The sequence below is a fragment of the Colossoma macropomum genome, unplaced genomic scaffold (genome assembly GCF_904425465.1).
Source record: "Colossoma macropomum unplaced genomic scaffold, Colossoma_macropomum, whole genome shotgun sequence".
Taxonomy (NCBI): Eukaryota; Metazoa; Chordata; class Actinopteri; order Characiformes; family Serrasalmidae; genus Colossoma; species Colossoma macropomum.
The window spans coordinates 21,315,132-21,342,829 of NW_023494801.1; the positions used below are offsets into that span (position 1 = coordinate 21,315,132).

The following is a 27,698-nucleotide window of genomic DNA, read 5'->3' on the forward strand; positions in this document are numbered from 1 at the left end:
GAAATACTGTGTTCAGCCTCTCCCCGTCACTTGGCCTAAATGTCTGGACACATTTCCTTTCCATGTGTTTATGATAGCTTCTACTGATAAACCCACTACAGCCTAAATGGAACAAAGTGCTCCTCAAATCATCCAGAAAGAACAAAGACACAGGAATCGGCTATGTAAAGAATATGAAAATGCAGTAGTGAAAGCAGGCGTTAGCAGTATAAAAGACCTTCACACTTGAGAATACCTGTCTTCACTATGACCTGGAAAAGGAGACAAGTGTATTTTGTCTCCTTGCACAGGGAGGAGGATGGTTTGAAGGCAAACAATTTTCCCAAAGACTACAGACAGAAAACTTCTTCTTCTGAACAAAGTTCACAAGGGAGGAGCAGTGAAGCACCTGGAGAGATTTTGTGAATAATCTCAGATCCCTCTTCAGATCCAGCATTATAAAAGAGGACAAGTTGTAGCAGGTGGGGGGTGTGGTTTAGCATGGGATGCCACAAAGAGTGGACTGGAGCTGATGCGGCACGCCTGAATCTTGTTTTCCCTGGGACTTCTTTATGTTCCTTCTCCACCTACAGTGACTATTTTTTGTTCTGACCTCTAAATTGGGTGAGACTAAAAGAAACTTTTGTGCTGAAACCAAGATTCTGTTGTGTGATTTCTGTGAAGTAGTGATGGGGAGATGGGGAGCTTCATGAAGTGTTGAAGGTTTCCAGCCAGCAGTGTTCAAAAATGGTTAATTTTTCAAGACTTCAAGTGCCCACTAGAGGTCCTTAGTGGTCAAAAGATTATAGGCCTGTGCAGCATGTAAAACTAAACAACTAGAAATGTATGAAAAACACTGTGCTATATCACCATGGCAACTTGTACTGCACGTCTAACCTGCTCCAGGGTAGGTTAAGTTCGGGATTTCAGTTTTCGGGGTCACTTTTTTTCTTTGTGACATTTGTGGTTTCAATCACAGGATAAACAAATCATCCTGCATAGATATTAAGAATATGTTGTGTTGTCATTCCAATAAACACAGTGGCAGTGACAGCAGTGCATTAATTTCCACATATGATAAGTGGGCTCCTATTGATAACTCCTCATGTTTCACATGACTGGCTGTTCATCTTAAGCATCATGCTTTCATGTGCATGAGGATCACTCATAGAGTAAATAATTCTGGGTTAGGTTGGGGTTAGTGCAATTTGGAAAATGGGGGACATTGCCCCAATAGTCATTTAATAGTCATTTACTGTAAAGATAAACTATATCTATGCATGAGTTTAGCATGTACAGGATGATGATTCATGAACCTACACACGTTCAGGGGAAATAAACTGAAACAGCAGTCAATTTTGTTTTCATTGCACAAAAAGAAAATGTTAAAAAGTGGCACTATTGCGGGAAGAAGCCTCCGTACCTATGTGCTCTTGAGAGTCTTCTATCAGGTTGTGAAGTTTTTACAGAATGCATATATGTCAAATAATTTATATTCGTTGCGTTTTTTTTAAAGTTATTAATTAAAGTATAGCACTAAAACTATTATATTTTAAAATGAAACCAAGGCCTCTATAAATTTGTCTTAATTAGTCCACATTATTTTAATTTGGTTGCTTTGCTCCCAAGTTACCCTACTTTTAGCTTAAAAAACATACAGCAAAAATCAATCCATTCCTGAAAATAGCCCATAGCTTACAAAAAGGCACCTAGCCTGTCATGTCTCATCGAGGGTAAAAGGAATGAGGTTCCAGAAGGGAAAAAGAAACACATGACTCTTTTGTTATGAGTTTAGCTGAGTGATTGCTTTCCTTGCTGTCCTGTTGTTACATAATTACCTTGGCTTCTCCCTCTTTTCAGACTTCTATGCAGGAAGTACTGTCAGTACTAGAGTGCTCAGCTGACCCTTACACTAGGTGTGGCCTCCAGCAAATCAAACAACTGTATTGTGCATACCGGTTTGTCGTTAAATGAAGTAGGCGGGGAAGGAAGCGAGTAAGATAGCACTGAAATTACTGGAAATGCGGCATACTTCACTTCTTCTAACTGCAAAGAACTTCCAGCACAGTTTATGCCCCAGAGGAGGATAGCATGAGTGCCGAGGAAACTATCTCACCAGAACAAATCTCACCAGAACAAATTCCAGACAGCACTCAGCCAGCCATGGAGAATGAACAAGAAGAAAGCCAGGTGGCAGAAAGAGAAGAAGAAAGCACAAAGACTTTGGGTAATGACAATGAACCTGTAGACTCTTGTGATGGTAACACTCAGTCCTCTACTGAACCCCGACCTCAGGAAGTAACATGTGATTCCTGTATGGAGAACCCCCGCAAGGCGTCCAAGTCCTGTCTCACCTGTTTGGTGTCTTACTGCGAGGAGCACCTGAGGCCTCATCTGGAGAACAGTAAGTTTCAGAGCCACAGGCTGGTGGAGCCACAGCTGGACATGGAGCTGCGCACCTGCCAGCATCACCATCTGGACCTTGAGTTGTACTGCCTGACGGACAGCTGCTGCATCTGTTCCAACTGCGAGACAGAAGAGCACCAGGGACATAGCATCACTCCAATAGGAGAGGCCCGCAAACATATAGAGGTATGTACTTTACGCCTTTAACGGCTGTACGTTGAGGGGCACCTTGACGTGAACTGGCAGGAAGTTAAATACTAAAGCTGTTGGCAAAGGCTTCAAATAACTCCACAGCTAGGAGATTATTTTCATCTGTGAATGGAACCAGTTGTTTAAAATGATCTTGGGAGTAGACTTTAACAATGCTCTTTGTCAAAATCATGATCCTGAAGTATGAATTGCCTTTGTAGTCATTGTAAGCATGTGTTTTAAAAAAAAACTGACCTTCTCCCCAAAGGAGAGATTTCTAAGATGAAAAGGGAGAATGTTTGTAATGCCTTACATATTGAACTGTCCAACTAACAGTAAGCAGACCTGACTTCCTTACCGCATAGTTTGCATTTATTTTTGCTCCCACACACTGGATTCTTTGTGTGTGTTTTTCTTCTGAAGGGAGAGATTCAACAAAAACAGAAGGAAATGCTGAAGACTTTGTCAGCAGCAGAACAGGCCATCAACAAGCTACAGAGCAACACTGAATCCATAGAAGTGAGGCCTTACCTTATGTAACATTTTACTGTTTTGCTGTTGTTAATGACACTGCTTTACCTAATTGTAGCCATTCCTCAGATAATTCATATAAAAATGATGTTTAGTCAAAGAGGTAAAGGTTAATTCCACATTTTATTTTCAAAACATCTGCATTCTTCCATCGTTTAGATGTAAACAAAGTCACTTGGAGTAGTTTAAAGTGAAATGGTTCATTGTAGAGAAACATCATTCAGATTTCTTTACAATTATGGTGACAGGAACCAAGGGTCATGACATCTACAAAGCAAATATAGCCATTATATTTACTATCCAAAACCACTATTGAACCCACACATACCTTCAGAGTTTTATATGCAATTTTAGTTATGGTAAAATATGGTAAATATGAGAGAATACTACAAAATGAGACAATACAACACCATGCATGTATCTCTCTGCCATGAATAGATTTTTTAGGCCAAACTCGTACTGCAAAACTATTGTTAAACAATGTCTCAGGTACAAGGCCATGTATCATAACCATTTAATGTCATAGCTTTCTGTGGAGAAGCTTTAAACAGAGTTATGGAATAACTGAAATCTGGGAAGAGGACCATGCCTGAAGCCCCTCCTCCTTCCAATCTAACACCCTACACATTCCTATCCCTACCTTCCGTTTCCCATGATGAAATTTGGCAATCCTCAACCAACACCCACCCCATCTCCTCCCTGTTCCTCAGTCCTATATCAATACTACAGCAGTTAAAAAGGGGGTGGGGGGGGGGTCCCGGGCCTTCTAGCTCCAGGCAGAAGCCACCCAGATCTTTATCCCAAGTTCTCTGAGTTCTCATGTTCACAAGTTCTGAAGTCTAAAGTTTTCTCCCCTACCTTAATCAGTTTCCCACATAATACCACCATATGTGAAGACACAGTGTAAACTCACAAAGAGGCATTAAACACTTGACGAATGGTTCCTATCATCATCATCATCATGAACAATTCCAGGTAAATTTCTTTAGAGTTGATCATTTGTCATCAAACCAGTCTGAATGACTTTGTTCTTGCTCATTAAATTGTGCAGCAATGTTAAAAATGAGTGAGAAATAGATTCTAGACTATTTTCATTAAAAATAATTTATAGTCATATGACTATAAATGATCTGTCCCATAAAAAGTCAGCTTTAAAAATCATAAATCTTTGCCTACAGAGCTCTGTGGCTGGAGTACGTGCTGTAATCGAGCAGCAGTTCTCAGCCCTGCAAGCAGCAGTTGAGGATGCTCAAAAAAGCACCTTGGAAATCCTGGAGGGGGAACACAAACAAGCTCTAAATCAAGCAGAAAGCATTCAGACCCACCTAGAACAGAGGATTGGTGAGCTGAAGAAGACCATGGCGCAGGTGGAGCGGCTCACCAGGAATAAGAATGACGTTGATTTTTTACAGGTCAGGCTTGTTTGGGATTACTACAATGAGGCTCACTATCACAAAAATCATTTATGTTATTTAAGCACTTAAATGCACAGGCTTATTATAGTACTGTACAAAAGCCAGAGACCACATTTATTTATTTAATCTCCACTCAAAACAGCCATTAAGTACAAGTTATTTATTTTTGGGATTTATTTTTCAGAAGATTAGATATAAGATAATTAAAAACTGGAATCTGACAAAAGTTTCCATAGCCAGAGAGAAAAATGACTGTCACCATCAGAGAAACAGCACTTAAAGCTTTCATCTTTGAGAGAGAGAAAAAAATCAAGCTCCAGTGCTCAGATCTGAAAAAAATCCACGTCTTTCCACTGTGAGCAGACAATTCAACGCTATAGGTCTGAACAAATGTGTAGATGTCAAGGAGCTATTACTGAGTAAAGAAAATAGACAAAAAAGAAGAAAATCTGAAAGGCAAACAAAGACGCTGCTGGTGTTCTCAAAACAATGGACTGATCAGCCCAGGGTCCAGACCTCAGCATCACTGAGTGTGTGTATGATAAGTGTGATCATGAGAAGCAGAACATTAAACCAACTTGTTAGACTGAACTTTGGTGGTGTGGAAAAATATCAGATTTCTTTGAAAAACTGTAAGCAAGTCAGAAGTACAGCAAATGTTTTGCTTATTTTTTTTTCCCGACACTGAAAAATGAATAACTTCATGGCTGTTTTAACTGGAATTTAAAAAAAGGCAGGTCAGGTCATTTAAAGGGCTTCAAAAATGTCTTCCCAAATGCTCCCTTTGCTAAGAATGAATTAAAACTGTTGGGGTCCAGTAAGCATCGAAATAGTAGGATTCATAATGTCAGTGAGACAGCAAATTAACTAACTTTTCAATTGTCCCCATTATTGTTCATGAATTATTAGTCATAGTAGCTTCTTATGTTGGAGCTTCATGAACTACAGAGCCAATCTATATTAATGTACTGTTGATATTCTTGGCTTCAACGTTCTAAATGTAAATCTAATAGTTCCTAATATGGGAAATGTTAGTTTGGATTAGTGCCTTCACAGCTGGACTTGTATACTGCAGGAATACACAGACTGGAGAAAGGGCTTGATAGATGTCTGTTTACCGGGTGTTTACATCAGCCTCATAGACCAGCTGGCCACATTTAACCATGTTGTCAAAGAATCAACTCAGAAGTTGTGCGAACTGGTGCTGTCCACCTATAACGTTCAGCTCAAGGAACTCTGCAAAAGTGGTAAGAGCTGAAGTAAAGGACTTTCTTACACGATGTTTACAAAACAATATGTTTATGTAATTTCCTCTGAATGATATCTGACTTTGCACACAGAGAAACTAGGTATTAAGACGATGGTGCAGCCAAGTTCCCCGACCACACAACAAGCATCTTTCCCAGAGCCTGTAACTAGGGATGACTTCCTTAAATGTAAGATAATAACTACCTGGAAATTTTTCATTCATTTCATGGAATATTGCTACCAGGAACATACAAACAAGAAGCCACTTGTGTTAAAAAAACTTGAAACTTACCTCTGTAAAAGTAATGTAGGGGAGAGTGGGGCACCACATAACACAGTTTGGTTTGTGCTAAATAATTTAAAAAAAATTTAGAGCACAATTTGTGTTTTATAAATACAACCAACACATCTCTGCTGCAAATAAATAAATGTATGTTTATGAATAATTCAGCTGAAAGTGGTACAAGTACATTGGGGTAATTATGAAAGACTGAACGCCTAGTTGTTGTAGTTGTAGTTGTTGCTACAAATTCTCATAATTTGATGCCAACACAATTAATTCAACACAATTTTATGTTGTTTAAAGTAAATGAGCTTCCCAACCTAAATACATAAAAATATATTCATCAAAATAAATTGGCCTATGAACAAGGAATAGAAGCTGTGTCATATGTGGCAAATTTATTTTTGACCATAAAGTGGAAGAGCTAATGACAACACAATAAAACATTTTTAAGTACATTGCAGTTGAATCTGCACAGAGAACTTTATTAACTATTTAAAATGTACTATTTTAAATGTATATGGGAGGATATGGACTTCACTCACTGTAATCATTGGGATGCTTATTTGCAACACTGTGTTACAGTTTACCCCTTCGTGTAGATACCGCACTTTAGCCTCGCTGTGTCTTGCTGTGAGTTATTTATTAGCTTAAAAACTGTGCTACATTATTGGCACCGAGAACATGATGAAAATAATAAGTGTAAATCCTGTGACTTTTACACACAATTCAGTAATTGAAATAAATTCAGTAAAAAAAAGTTACTTTTGTGGTACAAAAACAGTCCTCAGGGTGATTCTTGAGAAACGTCTGAGTACTATAAAAATTTATGGATGATAAGATTAAGGAAATGCAAGAAGAAGGCCAAAAGCATGTTGTACTTGAACCTATTTACCTACATGAAAAGTTCATGTTACATTTTACCCCATGTCAGTTTGTGCTCTGCTCTCCCCTACCTAGCATCATGTAAAACATTTTTTTCAATTTCCCATTTTTTTAAAATGTTTTGAGTAATATTATTGAGTAAAATACTCTCATTGCATACATTATAAGCATTCATTTCTTACATTTTATATTCATTTTTAGAGGCATCAATTCCAGCACATTGTGAATATTCATATTAAAGTAATTTCTACATATTTTACATGCAGATGCCATCAATCTAAGCTTCAATCCTGACTCCACACACAAGTTCTTGAGACTCACTGAGGACAATAGAAAAGCCAGTAACACCACACCGTGGCAACACAACTACCCCGATACATCTGACCGCTTCGAGTACTGGCGGCAAGTGATGACCTCAGAGAGCCTTTACCTGGGCCGGCACTACTTTGAGGTGGAACTGACTGGAGAGGGGGCCTATGTGGGACTCACCTACAAAAGCATTGATCGCAAAGGCCAAGAAAGCAGCAGTTGCATCACAGGCAATGACTTCTCATGGTGTTTTGGACGAGAAAGCCACGGCTACTCAGCATGGCACTCTGATGTAGAGACCTCTCATGAAGTGGGAGAGTTCCCCAGGATTGGATTCTATGTGGACTACGAGAAGGGACAGCTGGCCTTCTATGGCGTAGCCGAAACTATGAACCTCCTTCATACGTACACCGCTAACTTTCTTGAACCATTATATCCTGTGTTTTGGCTCTCCAAGAAGGACAATGCTGTTGTTCTTGTTAAGCCAGGCGACTAATTTATGATACTTTAAGAGAAAGAATGAAGGTTGAAGAGATGAAGAAATTCATAGGTATTTTATTTTCTTAAGCACATAAAACAACATTGTGTATTCATTGTCCAAAGGTGAATTTATAAATCATTTGAGAATCTACCTTAGCTTTTATCACTGAGCCGATCATAATAAAGTATTACATTTTCTTCTTATAGAATGGTCAAAGAAGTAATAAATGGATAAATAACTATTTTCTTGCTTAATGACATTGTGATTTTCTTAAAACCTTTTCATCTCTCAATAGCTTAAGTTGTACTTCAATCAGTTAACTCTTTCAGAGGTCATTATTCTTTAAAGATCGATGAGCAGGCACAAAGATTGTATATGTTTTACGCATTGAAGTCAGTTTCATCATATACAGGATTCACAAAATGCACACCTGAGTGTGTCAAGGTAATGCCATTCAGACTGTCCGTTCCGTACAGCCCAGGGATTTCTGGCAATGCGTGCGACTTCTCAAACATGGGGTTGTCAAAGCCATGATCTATGGGCCCTCCTAGTTCATCAATCTCACTGTCCTTCTTCCACCTGATAAGAGATGGCAAACGTGGTGTTCTGACCAAGCCTCGACGATAGGCAACCACAATTGCTGCCAAGAAAGCCACCAAAGCCAGAGTGCCCAGCACAATCCCAGCCACGTCTCCACCAGTCACCCCAGCCACACCACTACTACTTGCACCTGAAGATGCATGAAAGTCTGCACTGTCTATGCCCAGGTGGGAGCCTTGGTCATGGACATCCTTCAGTATGTCGCGGGCAAGAGCCTCAGCCAGCACACCAGACTCTGAACCTGTGTTCTGGTCCAAGAGGACAACCTGGATCTCATGGCTGGTTTCATACGGAATGACTCCCAAAAGTCTATGTGTGTTCGACACCTTTGATGCAGCCATCTGAATGGATTTATACTTGGGCAGGGCTAGGAAGAGGTGTTGCAGGCGTTGGCGATATGAATCAAGGTTGAAGCTGGTGGAGAACTGAATGGTCACAATGGCACCACAGACATCGCAGCAGTGTCCCACCGGATGCAGGGGCTTCTTGCAATCCAGCTGTGAGCACTGTACATTTGCACAGATCCGTTCATGGTTGCCGGAATTTCCGCACGCACAGCCAGTATTATCTTTGCAGCCCGATCCATCAACTCTGAGTGATGAAGATCCATGGAATAGAAGCTTACCAAGGGTAGATGTCATAAACTGAGAGAAGTCTGAGTCACTACTGAACTTTTGCCCCAGAACCGACACACTTTTGACAGAAACTGTGTTTTCGTTCCCTGAAACATCTACACGGAAAGACGAGGCATCCCGGAACACCACATCATCCTGCTGGCAAGGTACACTTTCTTCGTGAACAAAGAACAGATATGAACCTTTCTGGAGGTCATCTACAGAAGAAGCAGCATTCCACAGAGCCGGATTGAACCACTTTAAAGAGTCAAATTCTTTGAAGTGGGTAGTGACACCAGCCCCGCAGCCAGGGTCTTGACCCTCTCCCACAGAAAAACTAGCCCCTGAGGCCAGAATAAACTCTCCATCCACAGGTAGACTCATTCCAGCAAGTGTATGAGCCGTCTCTACGTACACGGCCACTTTCCCCTGAGCTGGAAACACCACTTGGTCACTCCCGCAGGGCACAGAGCCCTTGTCCCAGTTTGTTGCATTTTCAAAGTTGGTGTCTGGGATCCATTCTTTGTAGACTGCAAGGGCAGAACCAAACATGCAGAGGAAAAGAAGGAGATCTCGTGTGGTAGCCATCATGACAAAGAAAGGAATAAGTCAGAATGTAGCAAAAGCGACCTTTGTTTTGTCAGTAAATGTGTGACTATCACATGGAAACACTAAATCCCTCTGGTAATGAGAATTCAATGCAGGAGTTTGGTAGTCAAATATTTACCACAGATAGAGTCATACTGAAGAGCAATGCATGTTGAAGGAAACCAGGTTTGTCAGAATTCTCCTAACACAACACCTTTTACAAAATGAGCTTCAGGAAATTAGCTTATCAGCTCACATCAGATGCAGCAAGTACCAAAACTTGTGTTGGGCTAATATCAGTTGAAGCTTATGGGGCCTGTGGGTCAAAGTTGGCCTGCATGGATATGTGATTTGGCTCCCCAACAACCTATCTTATCCCCCTTCCTCCAGTGAGAGAACATGTATGTTTTATAGTCTCTTATTTTTCTTTAAAAAGTATTTCTGAAGTAGTTTTACTGATAAATACATTTTGTAATGCTATAAATTAAAACTGGAAAAAAAATTGTCACTGACTGCAACACAGATTTGACAACATTCGTAGCTAGTTGTGAGCTAAAATAGCATGATAGACGATTGTACATGGACAAGAGGTTTAGAGACCACTAGTGTGAACAGTTTCATTTCACTGACTTTGTATCTCATATGTAAGGAAACCATTGAAATATTCAATGAACACAGTTTTTTCCACATAAAATGGCAATGTATGAAAATGTAAAGCAAACAGTTAGCTAGCTGTCTTGTCTTTTTTGGCCCTCAGTCTACTGCCTTCTAACTTCATGTTGAAGAACCAAAGATCCTACGAAAAACGCTACCAAAGATGTTCCAAAGTTTAGAATCTGTGTTTTTAGTAAAATAAAACAGTTTTGACATCACACTGACAGCTTTCATCTCATCAGGTCATGTACACAAAACATGTGATTACACCCCTGGCTCTGATATAAGGGGGAAATAAAGGATGAATCTAATCCAGTCTTGTAACAAATCTATCTGGTAATATTACACACTTACATTGTGTGAGGTGATGATGTTAGCTGTGTATTTTTTTTCTATAGTAGTAGAGTTTGAGCCATTTGAACATGATAGCCCACTTTTAGATACTCATCTCAAGTAAAAATTGCTCATTTTACAGCTTAGTAGCATTTAAAGTAGAAATCGAGATCAGCCAAAACTCAAAGAGTCCATATCTGTATCATAAAAGTATAAATGGTATTGTGCCGTCTCTAATAAATTGTGTTACTGTTCTGAAAGAAAGAAAAGTAAGAAAATATGGCAGTCTGATTTTTATTTATTAACATTATTATTATACATATATATATATATATATATATATATATATATATATATATATATATATATATATATATTTAAGTGTGTGTTCTCTGTTGAGGTTGTGTTAACACATTTTCACTAAGAAAATCAATAATAAAAGTCTTTTGACTGGGTGTGTTCAAACTTTTACATGTTGTTTTCTGTACTAAAAGTATTCATAATTTATTTTTTTACATTACCTTTTTTTTACCTTGTTTATCCTTTTGAATTAAACAGGCTGGTTTTGATTTTGTGCCTATAAGACTGATAAATGATATAATGACTAATAAAAAAAGCCTCATTCAAAAAACAATGAATGAAGAATAGGTGGAGCTAAAGTGCTTCAGACTGAATAGATTTATGTTAAACATTTGCTGAGATCCTGGGATCACGGGAAGAAGAAAAGTACATTTTCTCTTTCTATCTTCTTTATTTCCAAAGACATTGTGATAATGGCAAAGTCACTTTGAAAGTTCAACCTTGTTACACAAATTATAGACTGAAAGTAAATAAATAACCTATAAATGAATACATTTAAATCATTACAGTGCTCTCACAGCATTAGCGTGGATGTTAGTTAACCACATTTTGTGTATTTTCTAATTCTATGCCATTTTTTTTCCTTTCAACCTTGTTACTCATTTAAGCTACTGTCAGCAAAAATACCTTACACAAAACGAGACATTTGTCCTGAAATGCATAAACATAATTATTGAATAGTTAAGTTAAATCTATGTTTTCTTAGATGCAATGTTGAAGAATTTTTACAATTTACAAATTTTTTTTATATATTTTTTGAGTTACAAGGCATCTAGCCTTCTCATTATCAAGCCCTTTACTTTCCAAGACGTTACTCCATTCAGTAGAGAACTGTCTGAGAGAGAGGATAACTGCCACTCAGTATTATCTTATAATAATATAAAGTATAAATATATTACCAGATGCTAGATGGCGCCCCCGAGCGAGACCAAAGTGAATGAGTTAATATGGAGCATTTGAACTAAATCAGAGTTTGTAAATGCGTAGACATTTTCATATAGAAGAATGCATTCGTTTTCTAAACACAGAACAGCATTAAAGCTTTAAACATTTCTGTTATATTCTGAGCATTTCTGAACTCCATTTATAGGACTTTATTATGGCGCCTCATGTACATCAGTGACTGCGAACCCCTTCACTCCACTCCACTCACAGCCAATGGGCTGCTTAGCTCGCCAACCAATCAGCACTAAGGAGCAGCAAAGCCAACCAATCAGCACTCAGTAGCAGTAATGCCAACCAATCAGCACTCAGTAGCAGAAATGCTAACCAATCAGCACTCAGTAGCAGAAATGCTAACCATTCAGCACTCAGTAGCAGTAACGCTAACATCCTTCTGCCCAAAACTCCTTTGCTATAGAAAAGCAGAAAGACACTGGCATGTTTTCAATGCTTTTTAGTGAAACACATCCTTCTGCTTTCCATATTTAAATGAAATTGTTTTAGTCACGAGAAAACGCAATCTTAAGGCAGATCTCAAATGGCTCCGTAGTCCTTATATAGTGCACTACACAGGGGGCGAAATACTGCACTGTTACTTGCATGTATAAAGGCAGCCGATGGGGATGCAGCCACGAAGCCAAAAAAAAATAAATAAATAAAAATCGCAGAGGTCCTTCAGGCAGATCTACTGATGCCTTTTGTTTACATACACGTCACCAGGAAGTTCATCCAAAATGTTGGGACAGGTGAGTAGCGTCCACGTCTTATTAAATAAGCTAGATATTATTTTTGAGACACTGTTTATTTTAGAGTGGATAGCTGCAGTTACGAAGTTTTCTTAACTGTAACGGCGACTGATTTGATGAAAAATGTATTTCTTACAAACACTGTTTCTAACCAAACGGTAGGAATGATAAAGTCTGCTTGAACTAATAAGCCTGATATCGACAGGACTCCCAGGCTGATGTCCCTCTTTTTGATGAGGATGAGAATGACAGCAAGAACAAGACAAAAATCCAGTAAGTCTCTGATTTATGAAAAAGAAGGTCATTCTTCTGTTTGCATTTATGTAGTAGTTTCTACATTTGTGCCAGAATGTTATATTTTCTGCTTTCTATCAATATTCATCTGTCGGGCTTCACAGTATACACAGACCGGCCACTTCAGTAAGTACACCTCCTTGTTGCTACACTCATTGTCTGTTTTATCAGCTCCACTTACTATGTAGGAGCACTTTGTCATTCTACAATTACAGACTGTAGTCCATCTGTTTCTCTGCATACTTTGTCAGTCCCCTTTACCCGGTTTTTCAATCATCAGGACCCCCATAGGACCACCACAGCGCAGGTATTATTTGGGTGGTGGATCATTCTCAGCATTGCAGTAACACTGATGTGGTGGTGGTGTGTTAGTGTGTGTTGCACTGATCTGAGTTGATCAGACACAGCAGTGATCAGACACTTCAGTGTCACTGCTGGACTGATAATAGTCCACCAACCAAAAATATCCAGCCAACAGAGTCCTGTGGGCAGCGTCCTGTGACCACTGATGAAGGACTAGAGGATGACCAACACAAACTGTGCAGCAACAGATGAGCTACTGTCTCTCACTTTACATCTACAAGGTGGACCAACAAGGTAGATGTGACTAATAGAGTGGACAGTAAGTAGACACAGTGTTTAAAAACTCCAGCAGCACTGCTGTGTCTGATCCACTCACACAAGCACAACACACTAACACACCACCACTACGTCAGCATCACTGCAGTCCTGAGACTGATCCGCCACCCAATTATACCTGCTCTGTGGTGGTCCTGTGGGGGTCCTGTGGGGGTCCTGACCATTGAAGAACAGGATGAAAGGAGGCTCACAAAGTATGTAGAGAAATCGTAGAACATGCACCTATATGGTAGGTGGAGCTGAGGAGGTGGTTTTAATGAAGTAGATGGTCGTTGTACATACGATTGCATATTTGTAGTTGTATTTTCAATGTTTTACCTCCACAGCAGCAGGAAAAGCAAATATAGTGGATTAGCTCAGTGGTTCCCAACCCTGGACCTGGAGGACCTCCTGCCCAGCACATTTTTGTGTTTTCCTGCCAAAACACACCCACTTCAACTCAGAAAGGGATTGTTAGCTGATCAGTTGGATCAGGTGTGTTGGGAGCAGGGCAAACACTAAAATGTGTGGGGTAGGGGTTCCTCCAGGATCAGTGTGGGGATAACTGGATTAGCCTACATGAAAGCAAAGTTATAATGCTTCTGAATTTTACCTGTCCTGATTTCTCAGCTCATCTGAGCACAAATTTAAAGAAAGTTTTCAGTTAATCAAGTTGTATCACCTGTCACTTTTTCACTTTGTCACTTTATCACTTAACTGTAGTCCTGTCATCCTATGGCACAAATCCAGATTTGGTTCTGAATAAGACTATAAAAATGGCCTTAAATAAAAAAATTCATATAAACATTGTTAAATGTTCATCCAGAGTGTAACTATACAACAATTCAGCACTTGTTCTGTGTTTAATTGTTCCTCATCATACTGTATATTGTTATTTTTTTCTTCTCAGACATCCTTTGGCCTCTTTCTTCCACCTGTTCTTTCGCATAAGTGCCGTCCTTGTCTACTTGTTGTGTGAGTTTATCAGCAGTAGCTTCATTGCCTGTATGGTCACCATAATTCTACTGCTGTCATGTGACTTCTGGACAGTCAAGGTAGGTAGAGTTACATTTTATTTTTATAGTATTATAAAGGAACAGTGATTACAGTAATCTGCAACTTTGTTTAAAAGCATGCACATCTTGTATTTTATTCACTCAACTAAATGCAATTATGTCATGTTGTATTTATGTAGTAGTTTTTAAAATGTATGTGTGTCCTTTATCAGAATGTCACTGGACGGCTGCTGGTGGGACTGAGGTGGTGGAATCAAGTTGATGAGAAAGGGAAGAGTCACTGGGTGTTTGAGTCCAGAAAGGTATGTGAATGTATCAACATTGTTGCCCTCTTCTAATGAAAGAGTGAAATAGTACTGTGATTTGTCAACTTCAGACTAAACCAACTTCTAAAGCTTTTATGGTGCAGTAGCTACAAACATGACTTTCATAGTGACTGGTTTAAAGTCCACTCTTTTGCTTAGACATCAAAAACAATGCATGAAATCTGTTTGCTTTTGGAATATTTTGTTCTTTATTTCCTTTTTTAGGCAAACAGCAAAAAGGTTGTCTCAAGTTCAGAGTCACGGATTTTCTGGCTTGGTCTTATTGTGTGTCCAATCTTATGGGTTGTCTTTGTGTTCTCTACTCTCATTTCCTTCAAAATCAAGTGGCTGGTAAGTCTCAAAGTCCAGGTTATGCAAATATTTGATCTGTTCTCAGGTCTTTTCAAAGCACTATTTTAAATGATTTAAGGCAGTATACTTTGAGCTTTAAACTTTTATACACTCTCAAGAAAGGGGACAAACGCTGTCACTGTGGTGGTACCCTCAAGGGTACATCTTCTGTACATATAGTTACCATGTTCTTTTTTAAAATATCATTTACTTCATACGCCCTGTCTTGACTCCAGGCTTAAAAAATGTCAAGTTATGAAAAGATACAAACATGCCTCTTTCTCCCAGAAAAGTTGATTGTGGTGTGCCTTTAAATATATATATAAAAAAAAAAGATACAAAGATTAAAAAAGGACCTTACAGAGATTGTTGTAATTTTCAGGGTACATTTACAATGTTTGTACCTTGTAGGTACTGTTCCCACAAAGTTAGAAGCGTACAGATGTCCAACATGTCTTGGTATGCTGAAGCATTAAGATTTCCCTTCACTGGCACTAAGTGGCCTATGCCTGAAAAACAAGCCCATAGCATTAACCCTCCTCCACCAAACTTTGCACTTGGCATAATGCAGTCAAGCAGGTAATTTTCTCGTGGCATTCCCCAAACCCATTGTCATCCATCAGACTGCCAGATAGAGAAGCATGATTCGTCACTCCACAGAATATGTTTCCACAGCTCCAGAGTTCAGTGGCAGTGTGCTTTACTAGGCTGTGTGCTTAATTTTTTCTACCTGTTAGCAATGGGTGTGGTGGAAACACCTTAACTCAATAATTAGGAGGGGTGTCCCAAAACTTTTGTCCATGCAGTGTGTGTGTGTGTGTGTGTGTGTGTGTGTGTGTGTGTGTGTGTGTGTGTGTGTGTGTGTGTGTGTATAGATTTATACCTCTCTGTTTTGTCATGTATATTTGCGCAGGCAGTGGTGATTATGGGAGTTGTATTACAGTGGGCTAATCTCTATGGGTATGTTCGATGCAAAGTTGGAGCTGGAACCAACCTGAGGAACATGGCAACCAACTATCTTGGCCTTCAGCTTTTTAAGCAGGTAAAGTAGCTGTTTCATGTGATTAAGATTGACAACACACATAAGCAGATACGTCTTTAATATAACTAATATTTTTATTGTTTTCACACAGGCTATGAACAAATCACAAGGACCCTAATGTGCCTACAATTGACAGTGTTGGTGCTGCTAATGTTAACTAATGTAACTTTTTTTTGGCATTCAGAGGGAAGCTCAACTGTACCTTCTTTTAATTTTATTTTCATTTCATTTTCATTCTCAAACCAAGTGAATGTGGATAAGTTATTTTGGCTTTTTTATTTTATTAAATCAGTAGAGTAAACAGATTTCTCAAGTTTATTTTCCAATCCCATTTGAATATAGTGGGATAAAAATTACAGCAATATGTTGTCCAGAATATAAGTAGAATATATAGTTATATATTTTAAATATGTATTTAAAAACTACATTTTGTACATTTCATTAATCATAACAATAATCCTATTCTGCTTCTTGACTGTTAGTGAAACTGCACTTTTTAGTAACCTATGACTTCTGTAATAATTCCATATACATTCCTGAAGGATGCATGAGAGAAGCATTATAAAAATATGGGACTAGTTCTTTTGGCTGGTGTTTGTAATAAAACATCTAAAGAATCTTGTGCTATTATTATTATTATTATTATTATTATTATTATTATTCAGTTCAGGTGAGTTTTATTTGTGTAGGGTTTTTGTAGCACCATACAACGTATGTCATATGCAAAGGTTTGGGCACCCTTGGTCAAATTATGTGAAGTGAAATTAAGAACCTCTAAAGAGAACACAGTTCTGCACAGTTTATTCACAATTAAGCCATCAAGTTTATTTGCTGAATTAAACATATTGGGGAATTTGTCTGTAAAGAAATTGGAACTGTTTTCTCTCTTGGATTCTGTTGTGCCTGCCTGTCGAACTGACTATATTCAGCAGATGCAAATGTTTCTCTCAGAGTTTCTCATCTAGTCAAGGGCTTGATACCTGGTCTTTTTCTCTTATTCTTTCAAACGTCTCTGCCTGTGTTTCTGCTCGTTGAGCTGATTTTTAAAGGCACAGTGTGCACAATTTTACGTAATCGGGCTGCTTCTTTCCTGCTTTGGGCTAGTGTAGGCACTAGCTGTCTACCCTTAAGCATATTTACATTACACTAAAATTTGTGACGTTTACCAAGGCCCAATCCCATTCCTTATTTTTGCTCCTACCCCTTGTTTGTTGTAGTGGTTGAAATCTTCTCCTACGAAATGGGACAACCCTGAAATAAAAAAGAGCTTTACTTTATTAACAGGCTACTAACGGTGCTCTGTAGGTGACCCTGCCAGTCTGCAGGGATAGCAGAGGAGGGTTCAGCTACCTCGCCGCTGGGCTTTAGTTAACTTTAGGGCATCATATGCCTGTGATGTGAAGCTGAAGTCAGCTATTTGCCAGCTTTTTGTTCAGATTTTTCTGTTCTTCTTTAAAAGGTGGAATGACATTTAACTAGCTAGCTACCAAGAAATTACCATACTACTAATGTTTTTTATGCTTGTTATGAAGAAAAGGGTCAAAATACATTGAAACAACATTAAACTGAGATAATATGAGGGTTATTGTATTTTTTTTGTATTTTTTTAATGTTTCTTTGGTCAGTTGTGCAGCCACTGTGCAGTGTTTCTATTTTTCTCCTCATAACACACTGTTTGGAGTGTGCCTCTGAACAACAGGATTGGGCCCAAGTCAGTTAAAGGTGCAGTATGTAATTTTTTCAATGTCTTTCTAACACTAATTATTTAGAGATATCTGCAGAGCATGGTGAAAAGTAATCCTTGAAATAATTTTTTCAGTGCAAGCATACCACTTGAAAAACATAAGTACATAAAAAACACCTCTACAATACTTAAAGGCTAGGCCAACTGCTTGAAACTCCCCAAACTTCACTATAGCCACACTCATAACTAAGGAGAGTGAGCACATCACATATGCTATTTTTTTCAAAATAGACCAAAATGTGCCAAAAAGCCACACTTACCTAGTTGAACTATTTGACTACCAAACCACCTCAGAATAGCCTGGTTACTGTACTCACAATATTCACTTAATTTATCTTGAATAAACTTATCAAAATAATTCAGAAGTCAGAATGAATCAAACTTTTCTGTAGGATCTGTACAATGTTTACATCCATGCTATAGGCTAGATCATTTTATATGCTTTGAGTAGCCTTTGTTGACAATAATGCACATTTTTTTGCATCCCTAGGGACTTATAATGTTATGTTAGCACTAAACAAGTGGTTATAATTTTTTGACATTTTACAACACTTTTTGTTGCTTAATATTACTTTTTTTACTCCACTGATCTTAGGGACTAACAGCACAAAAAGCCATAATTAGACATAGTTAGTCAACCAGCTGAGACTGAGAACGAAACTTACAGGAAGCAAAGCCTTATTCCCACTACAGTCATAGACGGCAGCAAATCAACAGTTCTCTGGCCCCTGAGAATGATTTGAATGCAGAATTCCTTTTACGTGTGTTTAGGAGCAATTTAAAGCAGGAAGACTTGACTTTTAAGTAATCCAGGCTTTTGTATTTTAGAGAAAACTCCCTTTCATTTCCCCTGTCATTCCAGGAATTATTCCTATCTCCCTATCATGGGTAACATCCTCTGCACACCTCTTGTATGTCTGTGCAACCATGACACACTTTCTTGATGGGGATTTGAACCTGTGACCTCTTAACACTGCTCACACAGGTAAACTACAGGAGCTTATAAAGTTTTTTATTGGGACATATGCCTTTCAAATTATCAGCTTCACATTAAAACATGCAAGAAATAAAATAAAAGTCTATATGCTGTCCAGGATTTGGCCCAATCATTTCCTGACTGCAAAGGCAGAACTCAAACTAGTGATCCACACAACCTCACAACCAACTTAGCTATCTTTCTATTAGTACACAATATCCTATGCAACACTTATAAAGGAAATGTCTGTAGCCAATCACACTGAAAATGATTCATTTTACTGCCTAGAAGCAGAGCATCAGCATTCCGTTCTAAAGGCACTAAACTGAGATCACAGAGCTCAACCAGGCCTTCAGGGATTTAAACCAATAACCTTAGTGCAGTTCACCAAACCAATGCACCACAAAGCCACACTGAAATTAAGAGGTAAACTATGATTAAGGCACTTAAGGACAGCACTGAACGATACTATTATGAATGCAGTAGCAGTAGCCCATCGTGCCTGTGAAATTTTCATGAGAATTAAGTGACTCTTCATGAAGTACTTTGATATTAGCAAGTTATCATTTGCAAGTTTGTGCTGTGCTAATACAGCCATGATGTGATGAAAAATTCAATGATACAAATAAATCTAAGTGAAAGGTTTTGATTGATGAGATCATGGACGGTATTCAAGGGTGATAAAAATTAGGGCAAAATGTAATATGTGTTCTTATTCTAGTCTTTATAAAGACAATTTTTGTTAATTTAGTCCGTGCTTGTAAATTCTGTCAACTTAGAAAAGGAATGAACGGAAACTCAAAACATCATCATGGTTAAAATAACAAAACCATGTAATATCCATCCAAATTTAACAGTAACTTGTAAAAAGAAGCTCCTGGATGCTCAACCCTAAACAATGTAGATGCATAAAAAAGAACATAAAAGTACAAACTCCACTCAAAGTTGTTTTCTCTTTGGTTCTAAAGTTCTTTTTATTTTACTAGCATTAAGCATTTGCAGTCAGAAGTTAGATGGTGTTGTAATTTCCCATGAACCTGGATGCAGGAATCCAAAAGGCCTCACGTGTTCCAGTAGGGATGGAAAACACTGAAGTGATTATACATTATTACTATACTTGCATACTAAAGTATTACTGAATAATCATACTTCTACCCAATTACATTTCATTCCCACTCCCTGGAGATATTTTACATTTCTAGTTGAAAGACAAAGAGAGCCATATCTTTAAGGGAAAGTCTGACTTAAGACCGATCTGATTTCATGTAATTCTCAAATATCTGAAGAACTGGAATATATAATGAAAACTAGAATGGCATCAAACAGTGATTAGATTACTTGATACACAATGTCATGACTTTAAAATGTGGCACTAGCACTATGCATATTATAATTCACTGTGAAAGTAGTGTTTTAGTGATGGGCTGGAGGATTCAGAGGCTGTGGTCCATTCCATACCAGTATTAAAGAAGAACACTCCATCAACGCACACGATTAATGGCCTTTCTGGACAGATAAGAGGTCAAGACCAAGACCTTTTTACACAGGGTAACATCTCACTTGAATAACTGCAGATTTTTTGCATTCCTTAACGTACAAAAACTTTCGATAAGAATGGATTGAAATAAGTAATGAAAGCCCCTGTAAACATGGTTTCAAATGTTTTTTTTTTATTTTAACAGTAAAGATATGCCATAGAAAACGTGTTTACCAGTGTAATATTCAAGAAATACATAGAAATTTAACAGTAGATAAATGCTCCAAAAATTCCAAGCTGCTGGCTGCTCAGGACTGTGTGGGTTTGTCAGAATGCAAAATGACTGACAGTGGCATCTCCCAGGCAATGTAAACAACGTAGCACCAGTGGCACTGGTTCAGCCCCACATATTTGAGCCCCCCGCACACAAACGATTGTAAGAAAGAAAAACAGCACTTTACAGTAGCCTTAGTGCAGTCTGGGTAGAACTCTTCTCCAGGCTTTCTCCTCATAAAGTCTACCATCAGTTTAACATTCTGCTAAAAGTTTCTTTGTCTGAAACAAATGTCATTTAGTTAAACATTTTTAAGGAACCTGAAGAACTTCATTTAAGTTGACAAATGGTTAAATAGCTTAAGTGAAAGTGTCCAAATACTTTCTAGGGGCCACTGTATGTTTATCGTGCTCTCATAAATGTATTAGGCAACAGTTAACAAAAAAAAATCACCCCTTATCTTAAAATTCCAGGTTATTAATCTTACACAATTGTGTTCTGGTGATACCAATTATACTTAAGCTGTAAATTATGTCCACGATCAGGTACGTCCAGAAACAGATTCTGTCCCAGGAGTTTGCATAGTTCTGTCTCCTCTTTTTCTCCCTCACTTCTTTGTCCATATTCTCCAGGAAACTAGAAATGCTCTGGATGGAGGCCTCTTTCGTAGCTGGCTTTGCAGAACTTGTTATGCCACCACTGAGGTCGATAGCTGCTAAAAGACAAGAAAGCAAGGATTTTCATTTGATGTCCTTTCTAAATTACAGCTCCTCAGCAGTGGTCTTTGCACTAGGCAAACGTAAGCAGCTGCCTAGGGCCCCCATGAGCCAAAGGCCCCATTCAAATACAACCTAGACAAACTGCATGCACTGATGTTAAATAAATAAATAACTGTTATTATTATGACACAACTGCGTAAAGACAGACTGTTGTGAAAAATGCAATTAAGCAATAATTCACTTTGTGGAGAGGAGGTTCCTCAGTTTCATGCACTCAAGTAAATTTGGATGGATGTGTACTTTGTCTGGGTATTTTCAAATGATAAGGCTTGAATTTCAACTGAAGTACATCTGAGAGGAAAGTCTACTTTCTACTCGGTTAGTCTGCTTGGAGATTGATGACAGCTCTGATGCTGGAGCTTTAGCATTTATTTTAGTACAAAGAGACCAAATCTAGAAATCTAACAATTCACTCTCTGCCGTCTTACAAAAATCTGCACTTTGGCTCCTTGTACATTGACAGAAACTTTTCTGGCACATTAGTGGGCAGTAGACATTTTCCAGAAAATGGAACACACATTTCTCTCAGAATGAAGGTTTCATATAACCAAAAGAACAGCACAGTTTATGTTATTTATATGCTTCATAAATACAGGTTATCTTCTTACCCTTTTTCTCACTCATGTCATCCTGTTGAGTTTTGGAGTTGCCTGATCTGTGGAGCTTTTGTGGCCTGCCAGGCCAGATGTGACCATTTTTAGCCAGCCGAGTCATTACCATGGATGTCAGCACACTCACAACCAGCATAATCAGGCAGAAGCAATAGTGATAATCTTTTGAAAAAAGATGAAAAGAATCATTTGTTCAACTTTGTGGAAGATAAAATGTGTTAAGACTTTACTTGTCTTTGTCTCCATGACATTCAGAAATAACTGTCAAGATCAGATGCAACCAAACCTTAAAAGCATAGCTTGATAATAGCCTATATTCATTAGGGTGTAACAGTACAATGTATATTGTATCATATTATATGGTTGCATTATGGTTAATGTCTTAGCTCATGGCTAGTGCATTAGCTTGGGGCTAACATATTAACTTGTGACTAGTGCAGGGCTGCCTTTCTATATTCTAGCTATTTTTAAGATTTAAGATTTATGTATCAATTTAATAAGCTTTATTTTTGTGTCATATTTCAGTTTTACGAAAAAACGAGAAAGAAGGAAAAGAAATCAGGAACCAATTAAGTGATTAAACTTTCTCCAAAACTTGGTATTGTTAGCTAGCTAGTTACGCTAACTGTCTGCTAAGAATCACAACCGGGCGTGAGACGAGAGTAGAAAAATTTATTTAACAATTGTCTTGTTAGCAATTATGTTTGATTTACTGATGAAGTCGGTTATTTACCTTTTCGTTTTCCTTCAGTTCTCGCGAGTTGTTGCCGTTTGTCGTGTGTTTAGTGAAGGTTTTTCTCTCTGACACTGGAGTGCGTCACGTCACATTCCCGCACCACAGAAGCGATTCGTCTTTCACAGACATCGCTCATTAGTTCCCTGTTGCTATGGATACCGGCTCCGCCCCACTGATCTAAAGCACACACGGACCGGCTGTGACAGACGAGCTAACGTGATCTCCCTCTTTTGAATTCAGGAGTGTTTTTAGTCAGTAAAGCTGGAAGACTTTATGGGCGTTCAGGTGCATCTGTAGGTCATTTCGAGGAGAGACGTAAAATGCGTCAGAAATGTTAAGTGTGGCGTGAGAGTGTGAGATTAGACCAAAATGCTAGAGTCTCACAGCCAGTGCATGAGAGTTGGCAGCCCTGCTAGTGTATTACCAAAGAGCTCGCAGCGAGAAGAATCACCGTTCTCTAATGTCTTCTGGGTTTCTCAAACGCTAGAGGGCGCTCCTGATCGAGTCCAAAATGAATGGGATTTGCGTTTGAGCAAAGTCATTGTTTATAAATTCTTAACCATTTTTAATATAAAACAATACATTAATTTCCTGAGCATATAACAGCATAAAACATTTTAACACCGCTGTTATATTTTTAAGAGCTTTTCAACTCGAGTTGTAGAAGTTCAAAACGGCGCCTCAGTTACGTTCATGACGTCAGTGAGCGCGAACAGCCAATGAGCGGCTCTGCTCACCAACCAATCAGCACTCAGTAGCAGTAACGCTAGCGTCCTGCAACCCCAAACCCATTTGCTGTAGAAGAAGGAAAATATATAGTTATGTTTTCTTTTTTTAAGTGAAATACATCCTTCTCTATTCTAAAAGTGAAAGAAAGTTTTGGGCAAGTGATTAGAAACTATTTAAACTATTTACTTTACGTTTTTAGTCATTTAGCTCTATTCACTCCCATTCATTGAGGACTTGCTCGTGGGCGCCCTCTGGCGTTTTGCAGTCACGTTTTTGATATAATGGGGTAATTAGGAAGAGGCCAGGCTCCTCACAAACCAGTGTGAAGCCCAGTCTCACAATCCCGTGCTGATTTTACTTCCCAAGGACCCTCAGCTAGAGTTAGCAAGTTAGCACGCTTTCATTACCATGCCAGCCAGTACAGTAAACTGTAAAACGTGGCACTGTTTTAGCACAGTTGTTTGCTGGCTTTATTGCGTTTGTTCAGGAATATATTTGTTCATAAAATGACAGGCATGTACATATCTACCTATGCCTTTAGAGGTTCCTCCTGTTTGACTGATGTATGATTCATCTAATAACACAGTGAATACTGTGACTGGAAACAAGGGGACACATTTTCAGTCAACATGTTAATTGTAAACATGAGATTGTAAGTTATGTTAGGAATAATATATAAACTTGTGACTAGTCCGTTAGCTCACCCCTGCTGAAAAAAGACCATTAGAACCATTGAGATTAAAACCTGATGGTTTTGCTTTCTAATGGGAATTGACTTAAAACGATTTGAGACCTCTAGGTTCATGTGGGACACCCTCAAATGCACCTGGAATCCCAGAACTGCGGTTAAATCCTTTACACTGTGATATCAACTCATTTTTACTAATACTGACTGTTGAACACCACCAGGAACCAACAGAAACTTTTAATCATTTCTGTAATTTTCTTTTTTTCAGCAGTCTTACATATTAGATGGTAGCTAGCTTGTTAGCTGGGACCATTATAAAGCACAGCTTTTCTTTGGTGTTTATATATACAAAACCAGTCTAAATGGAACAGGTAGTTTTATAATGCTGAATGATCTAATAACCTGCAATTGGAAACAGTAACATATTAACGTAAGGCACATTTTCAGGTACTTCCTATTTTTGCTGAAAGTTGTATTTAATTAAGACAGCACTGCATTGAAGCAAAATATGAATTATTACACCTGTAGTATGTCACAGTATCTAATGCATGTCCTGAACACTCTTGTATTTCCTGAGGGAGTTCTACTCACAGAGCAGAGGGCTGCAGATGCCAGAGTCAGGCAAGTGTTTGCACAGCATCAGAAGCAACATGGTGAAGCTGAATACCAGCTTAATCTTGAAGGGGTTGCGTTCTCCGCCATCCAGTGGCAGGGCAAAGCTAACCAGGTCGACCACCATGATGAGTGCACTAGGTAGGACCAGTGACACTATTGCATTAAAAGGATTGATGGACAGAGTTACCTGTGGAAAGGGTCAGCAGTTATTTTGAGTTAAGCCTATAATTTCACCACCAGTCAAACACTGAAGCTTCTGTTTATTCAAGATACAAATTCAGTTGAAAAGGATGAAAATCTCTTTAAAATTTGACATAGTTAATTTTCAACTTCTGTGGTAAACTCGCCAAATTGAAGTTTAAAATGAATTTCTAAGCTTATGATTGTTAGTATACTTAATAACATTAAGTATACTAACAACTAAAAAAAACACTGAAATCTCATTCCTGCATTTAAAAAAGAAGAGTATATTTACTTGGAGGTAGTTACGTTTTTTTCCATAGAGAGCCACTGCTAACGTTCTCCATTCCCCTCTGTCTCCTCCCACTGACAGTATCGACCCATACTGGAGATTCAGCCCACAAGCTGAACAAACACAAGTACAATAATGTCAGTAAGCACAATAATTCAGTTTACCGGGTCATTGCAACATAGCCTCTGCTGTACTGAAAGCTAAAATATGCACAGGACAATTAACAGAAGGCAGAAGCATATAAATTAAAACTACTGAATCACAATATATTTCCTTGCAGCAGTAGGGCAGAAGTTGTTTAATGGATTTATGTGTCATTAAATTGTTAAGATGTAAACAAAGTTACTCAGAGTGATTTGCAATTACCGTTAATGGAAATCTGATATATGGTCATATATGCACATATATCATAAAGGGTCAGACATATATTTCAAAACATATGTGCATATATATTATGAATTAATACAAGTATCAAACATTTTACATATATGCATAATATATGGACCATACAAATATCTGGTAGGTGGATGAACAGATATGTATAATATATGGATCACATATATGCTGTCTGTCTATGTCTGATACATAGATCATATATATATGTCTGATAGACCAAAAGATGCAAAAAATCAGAATGAAATACACTAGCAACATACATGTAATGAAAAAAACTTACATTATGTAACACAAAGCTAGTTTATATGAGTAATATATGCCACCTGTACATGGTTAATGCCTTCTATCATATATTGTTAAATATATGCGTCACACACGTTACACACGCTTATGTATAGTGATATAAGACTGAAATGTATGTCCCATGTTGAAAATGGCTAATTTCAAATAAATTGGTATATATGTCACATATATGTCCATATGTGACTAATATAAATTGGATATAAGGGTAATCCATATATACTAATTTATATCACATATTTGAAATCCATTACCATAAATGTCAATATGAGTGCCTCTTGTAACACCATAACCCAGAGAAACTACTTTGTTTGTGTACATTACAGAGAAACTACAGTACACAATTACAACAAAATTTATGAATTCCTGTACCCCACACCACAGGTACTCCCTGCCTGCAAGTAAAACCTAAAAATCTGCATCAAGTCAAGCATGACTTGTTATTTAGGTGTGTTTTCACTGTATCACTTTTTTTAAATAAAGAGTTCCATGTAGTATGTAAACACTGTCAAAATTTCAAAATGTGCTGCTCGCTCCCCAGTTCACATAGTCCATATATGAAAACTATTTTTTTTTGTGATGTCACTAAAACAAACTCATTTAAATATATCCAGCTATTTAGCATAGTAAGGATTATGAAGTTATGAGGAGTGCTTTAGCCTGGACTGTTTTTGAGTAATGTACAAAATGAGTCAGAATAAAAGTCATTTACATATATCAGTCTTAAAAGCACTGTAACAAAAACAGCCTGACTGATACTAAGGGTTAGAGGAAGGTTGGAAAATTGTCATGTAAAAATGAATTAAGAAGAAAAATTAAGAATAAATTAAGAAAGAAAAATGAGGACCTTTTAATATCTCAATAGTTTCTCCTAGATCAGTGAGATCAGATGAGACTTTTGATTAAGTCTCCAGTCCAGTAATCTCACACGTGTTTCTCATTTGAGTTTTAGTAGATCTCAGTGAAGTCACACAATGTGCGCAGAGATACATTTACAGAGATAACCACGCTCATCTTCATCTGCAACTAAACTCTCATCTCCCCTTTATCTCTCCAGTGTCTAATGTTTCCCTTTTGTCTAAAGCTATTTCTCCTAATTTCAGGATAATCACCATTAAGTCTCCTAAGCTATCGAAAATCAACATTTAAGCAACAAGAAGTATCTCTGGGTACTTCATTCCTGCACACATATGAACATTTACACCTTCTGGGGTCACTGAGAACCTAATTGGCAGTGTTGACACTGAGCAAATCTTGTCTCTTCTCCAACCAGTTTCAATCTCACATGCAGAGTGGAATGTTTAGTATCCCTTTTCAGGAAAACTGAAACACTTGACAATACTGAGGGTCTGGTCAAAGCTTCTTTCATGCCTTAAACTCACCTACACCTTATAAACGGTTTAAAATAAAAGTAGAGAGAATAATTTCAGGGCCCTAGGCAACCACTTATGTCGCTTATTTGGTAGAGCCAGCTCTGCGTTAGATATAAGTTACAATTTTAAACAGATACACATTGAGGTTCTTACAGCTTTGATTCCATCCATTAATGGCCACAGGGCATGAATCGGTGACGAAGGGGTAGGTGAAAAGGTTGATTCCACACACCACTGTTATGTACATAGCAATGGCATACTTCACAGTGCCGTCGCTTCTCACAAGTATATCCTTAGAAACAGGCTTCACCACTGTGTAAACACTATAGGCAAACAGGG

General features: G+C 38.2%; 3 protein-coding genes across 3 annotated transcripts; 2 read left to right on the forward strand and 1 right to left on the reverse strand.

Moving 5' to 3' along the window:
- Positions 1-1,890: 1,890 nt before the first annotated feature.
- LOC118821430 (tripartite motif-containing protein 16-like protein) lies at positions 1,891-7,967 on the forward strand. The gene is made up of 6 exons (XM_036590029.1): positions 1,891-2,571; positions 2,998-3,093; positions 4,284-4,517; positions 5,596-5,767; positions 5,861-5,956; positions 7,203-7,967. Exons 1-6 carry the CDS (start codon positions 2,071-2,073, stop codon positions 7,739-7,741), a joined length of 1,638 nt encoding a protein of 545 aa, XP_036445922.1. The 5' UTR covers positions 1,891-2,070; the 3' UTR covers positions 7,742-7,967.
- On the reverse strand, positions 7,785-9,546 carry amn (amnion associated transmembrane protein; the record flags this gene model as incomplete). The annotated part of the gene is made up of 1 exon (XM_036590510.1): positions 7,785-9,546. A coding segment is annotated over one exon (1,440 nt), but the record flags the coding sequence as incomplete, so codon positions are not given.
- Positions 9,547-12,498: 2,952 nt separating this feature from the next.
- zgc:112148 (uncharacterized protein LOC550424 homolog) lies at positions 12,499-16,806 on the forward strand. Its single transcript, XM_036590351.1, has 7 exons — positions 12,499-12,563; positions 12,769-12,836; positions 14,386-14,530; positions 14,704-14,793; positions 15,022-15,147; positions 16,061-16,189; positions 16,281-16,806. The coding sequence occupies exons 1-7, from the start codon at positions 12,552-12,554 to the stop codon at positions 16,305-16,307; spliced, it is 597 nt and encodes a 198-aa protein (XP_036446244.1). The 5' UTR covers positions 12,499-12,551; the 3' UTR covers positions 16,308-16,806.
- Positions 16,807-27,698: the final 10,892 nt, after the last annotated feature.

Coding starts and splice junctions, on each gene's coding strand:
- zgc:112148 (XM_036590351.1), top strand. Junction 12,837..14,385: donor AAGAACAAGACAAAAATCCA/GTAAGTCTCTGA, acceptor TTTTCTTCTCAG/ACATCCTTTGGCCTCTTTCT. Junction 14,531..14,703: donor GTGACTTCTGGACAGTCAAG/GTAGGTAGAGTT, acceptor GTCCTTTATCAG/AATGTCACTGGACGGCTGCT.
- LOC118821430 (XM_036590029.1), top strand. CDS start 2,071: ATGAGTGCCGAGGAAACTATCTCACCAGAACAAATCTCACCAGAACAA. Junction 3,094..4,283: donor GCAACACTGAATCCATAGAA/GTGAGGCCTTAC, acceptor CTTTGCCTACAG/AGCTCTGTGGCTGGAGTACG. Junction 5,957..7,202: donor TAGGGATGACTTCCTTAAAT/GTAAGATAATAA, acceptor TTTTACATGCAG/ATGCCATCAATCTAAGCTTC.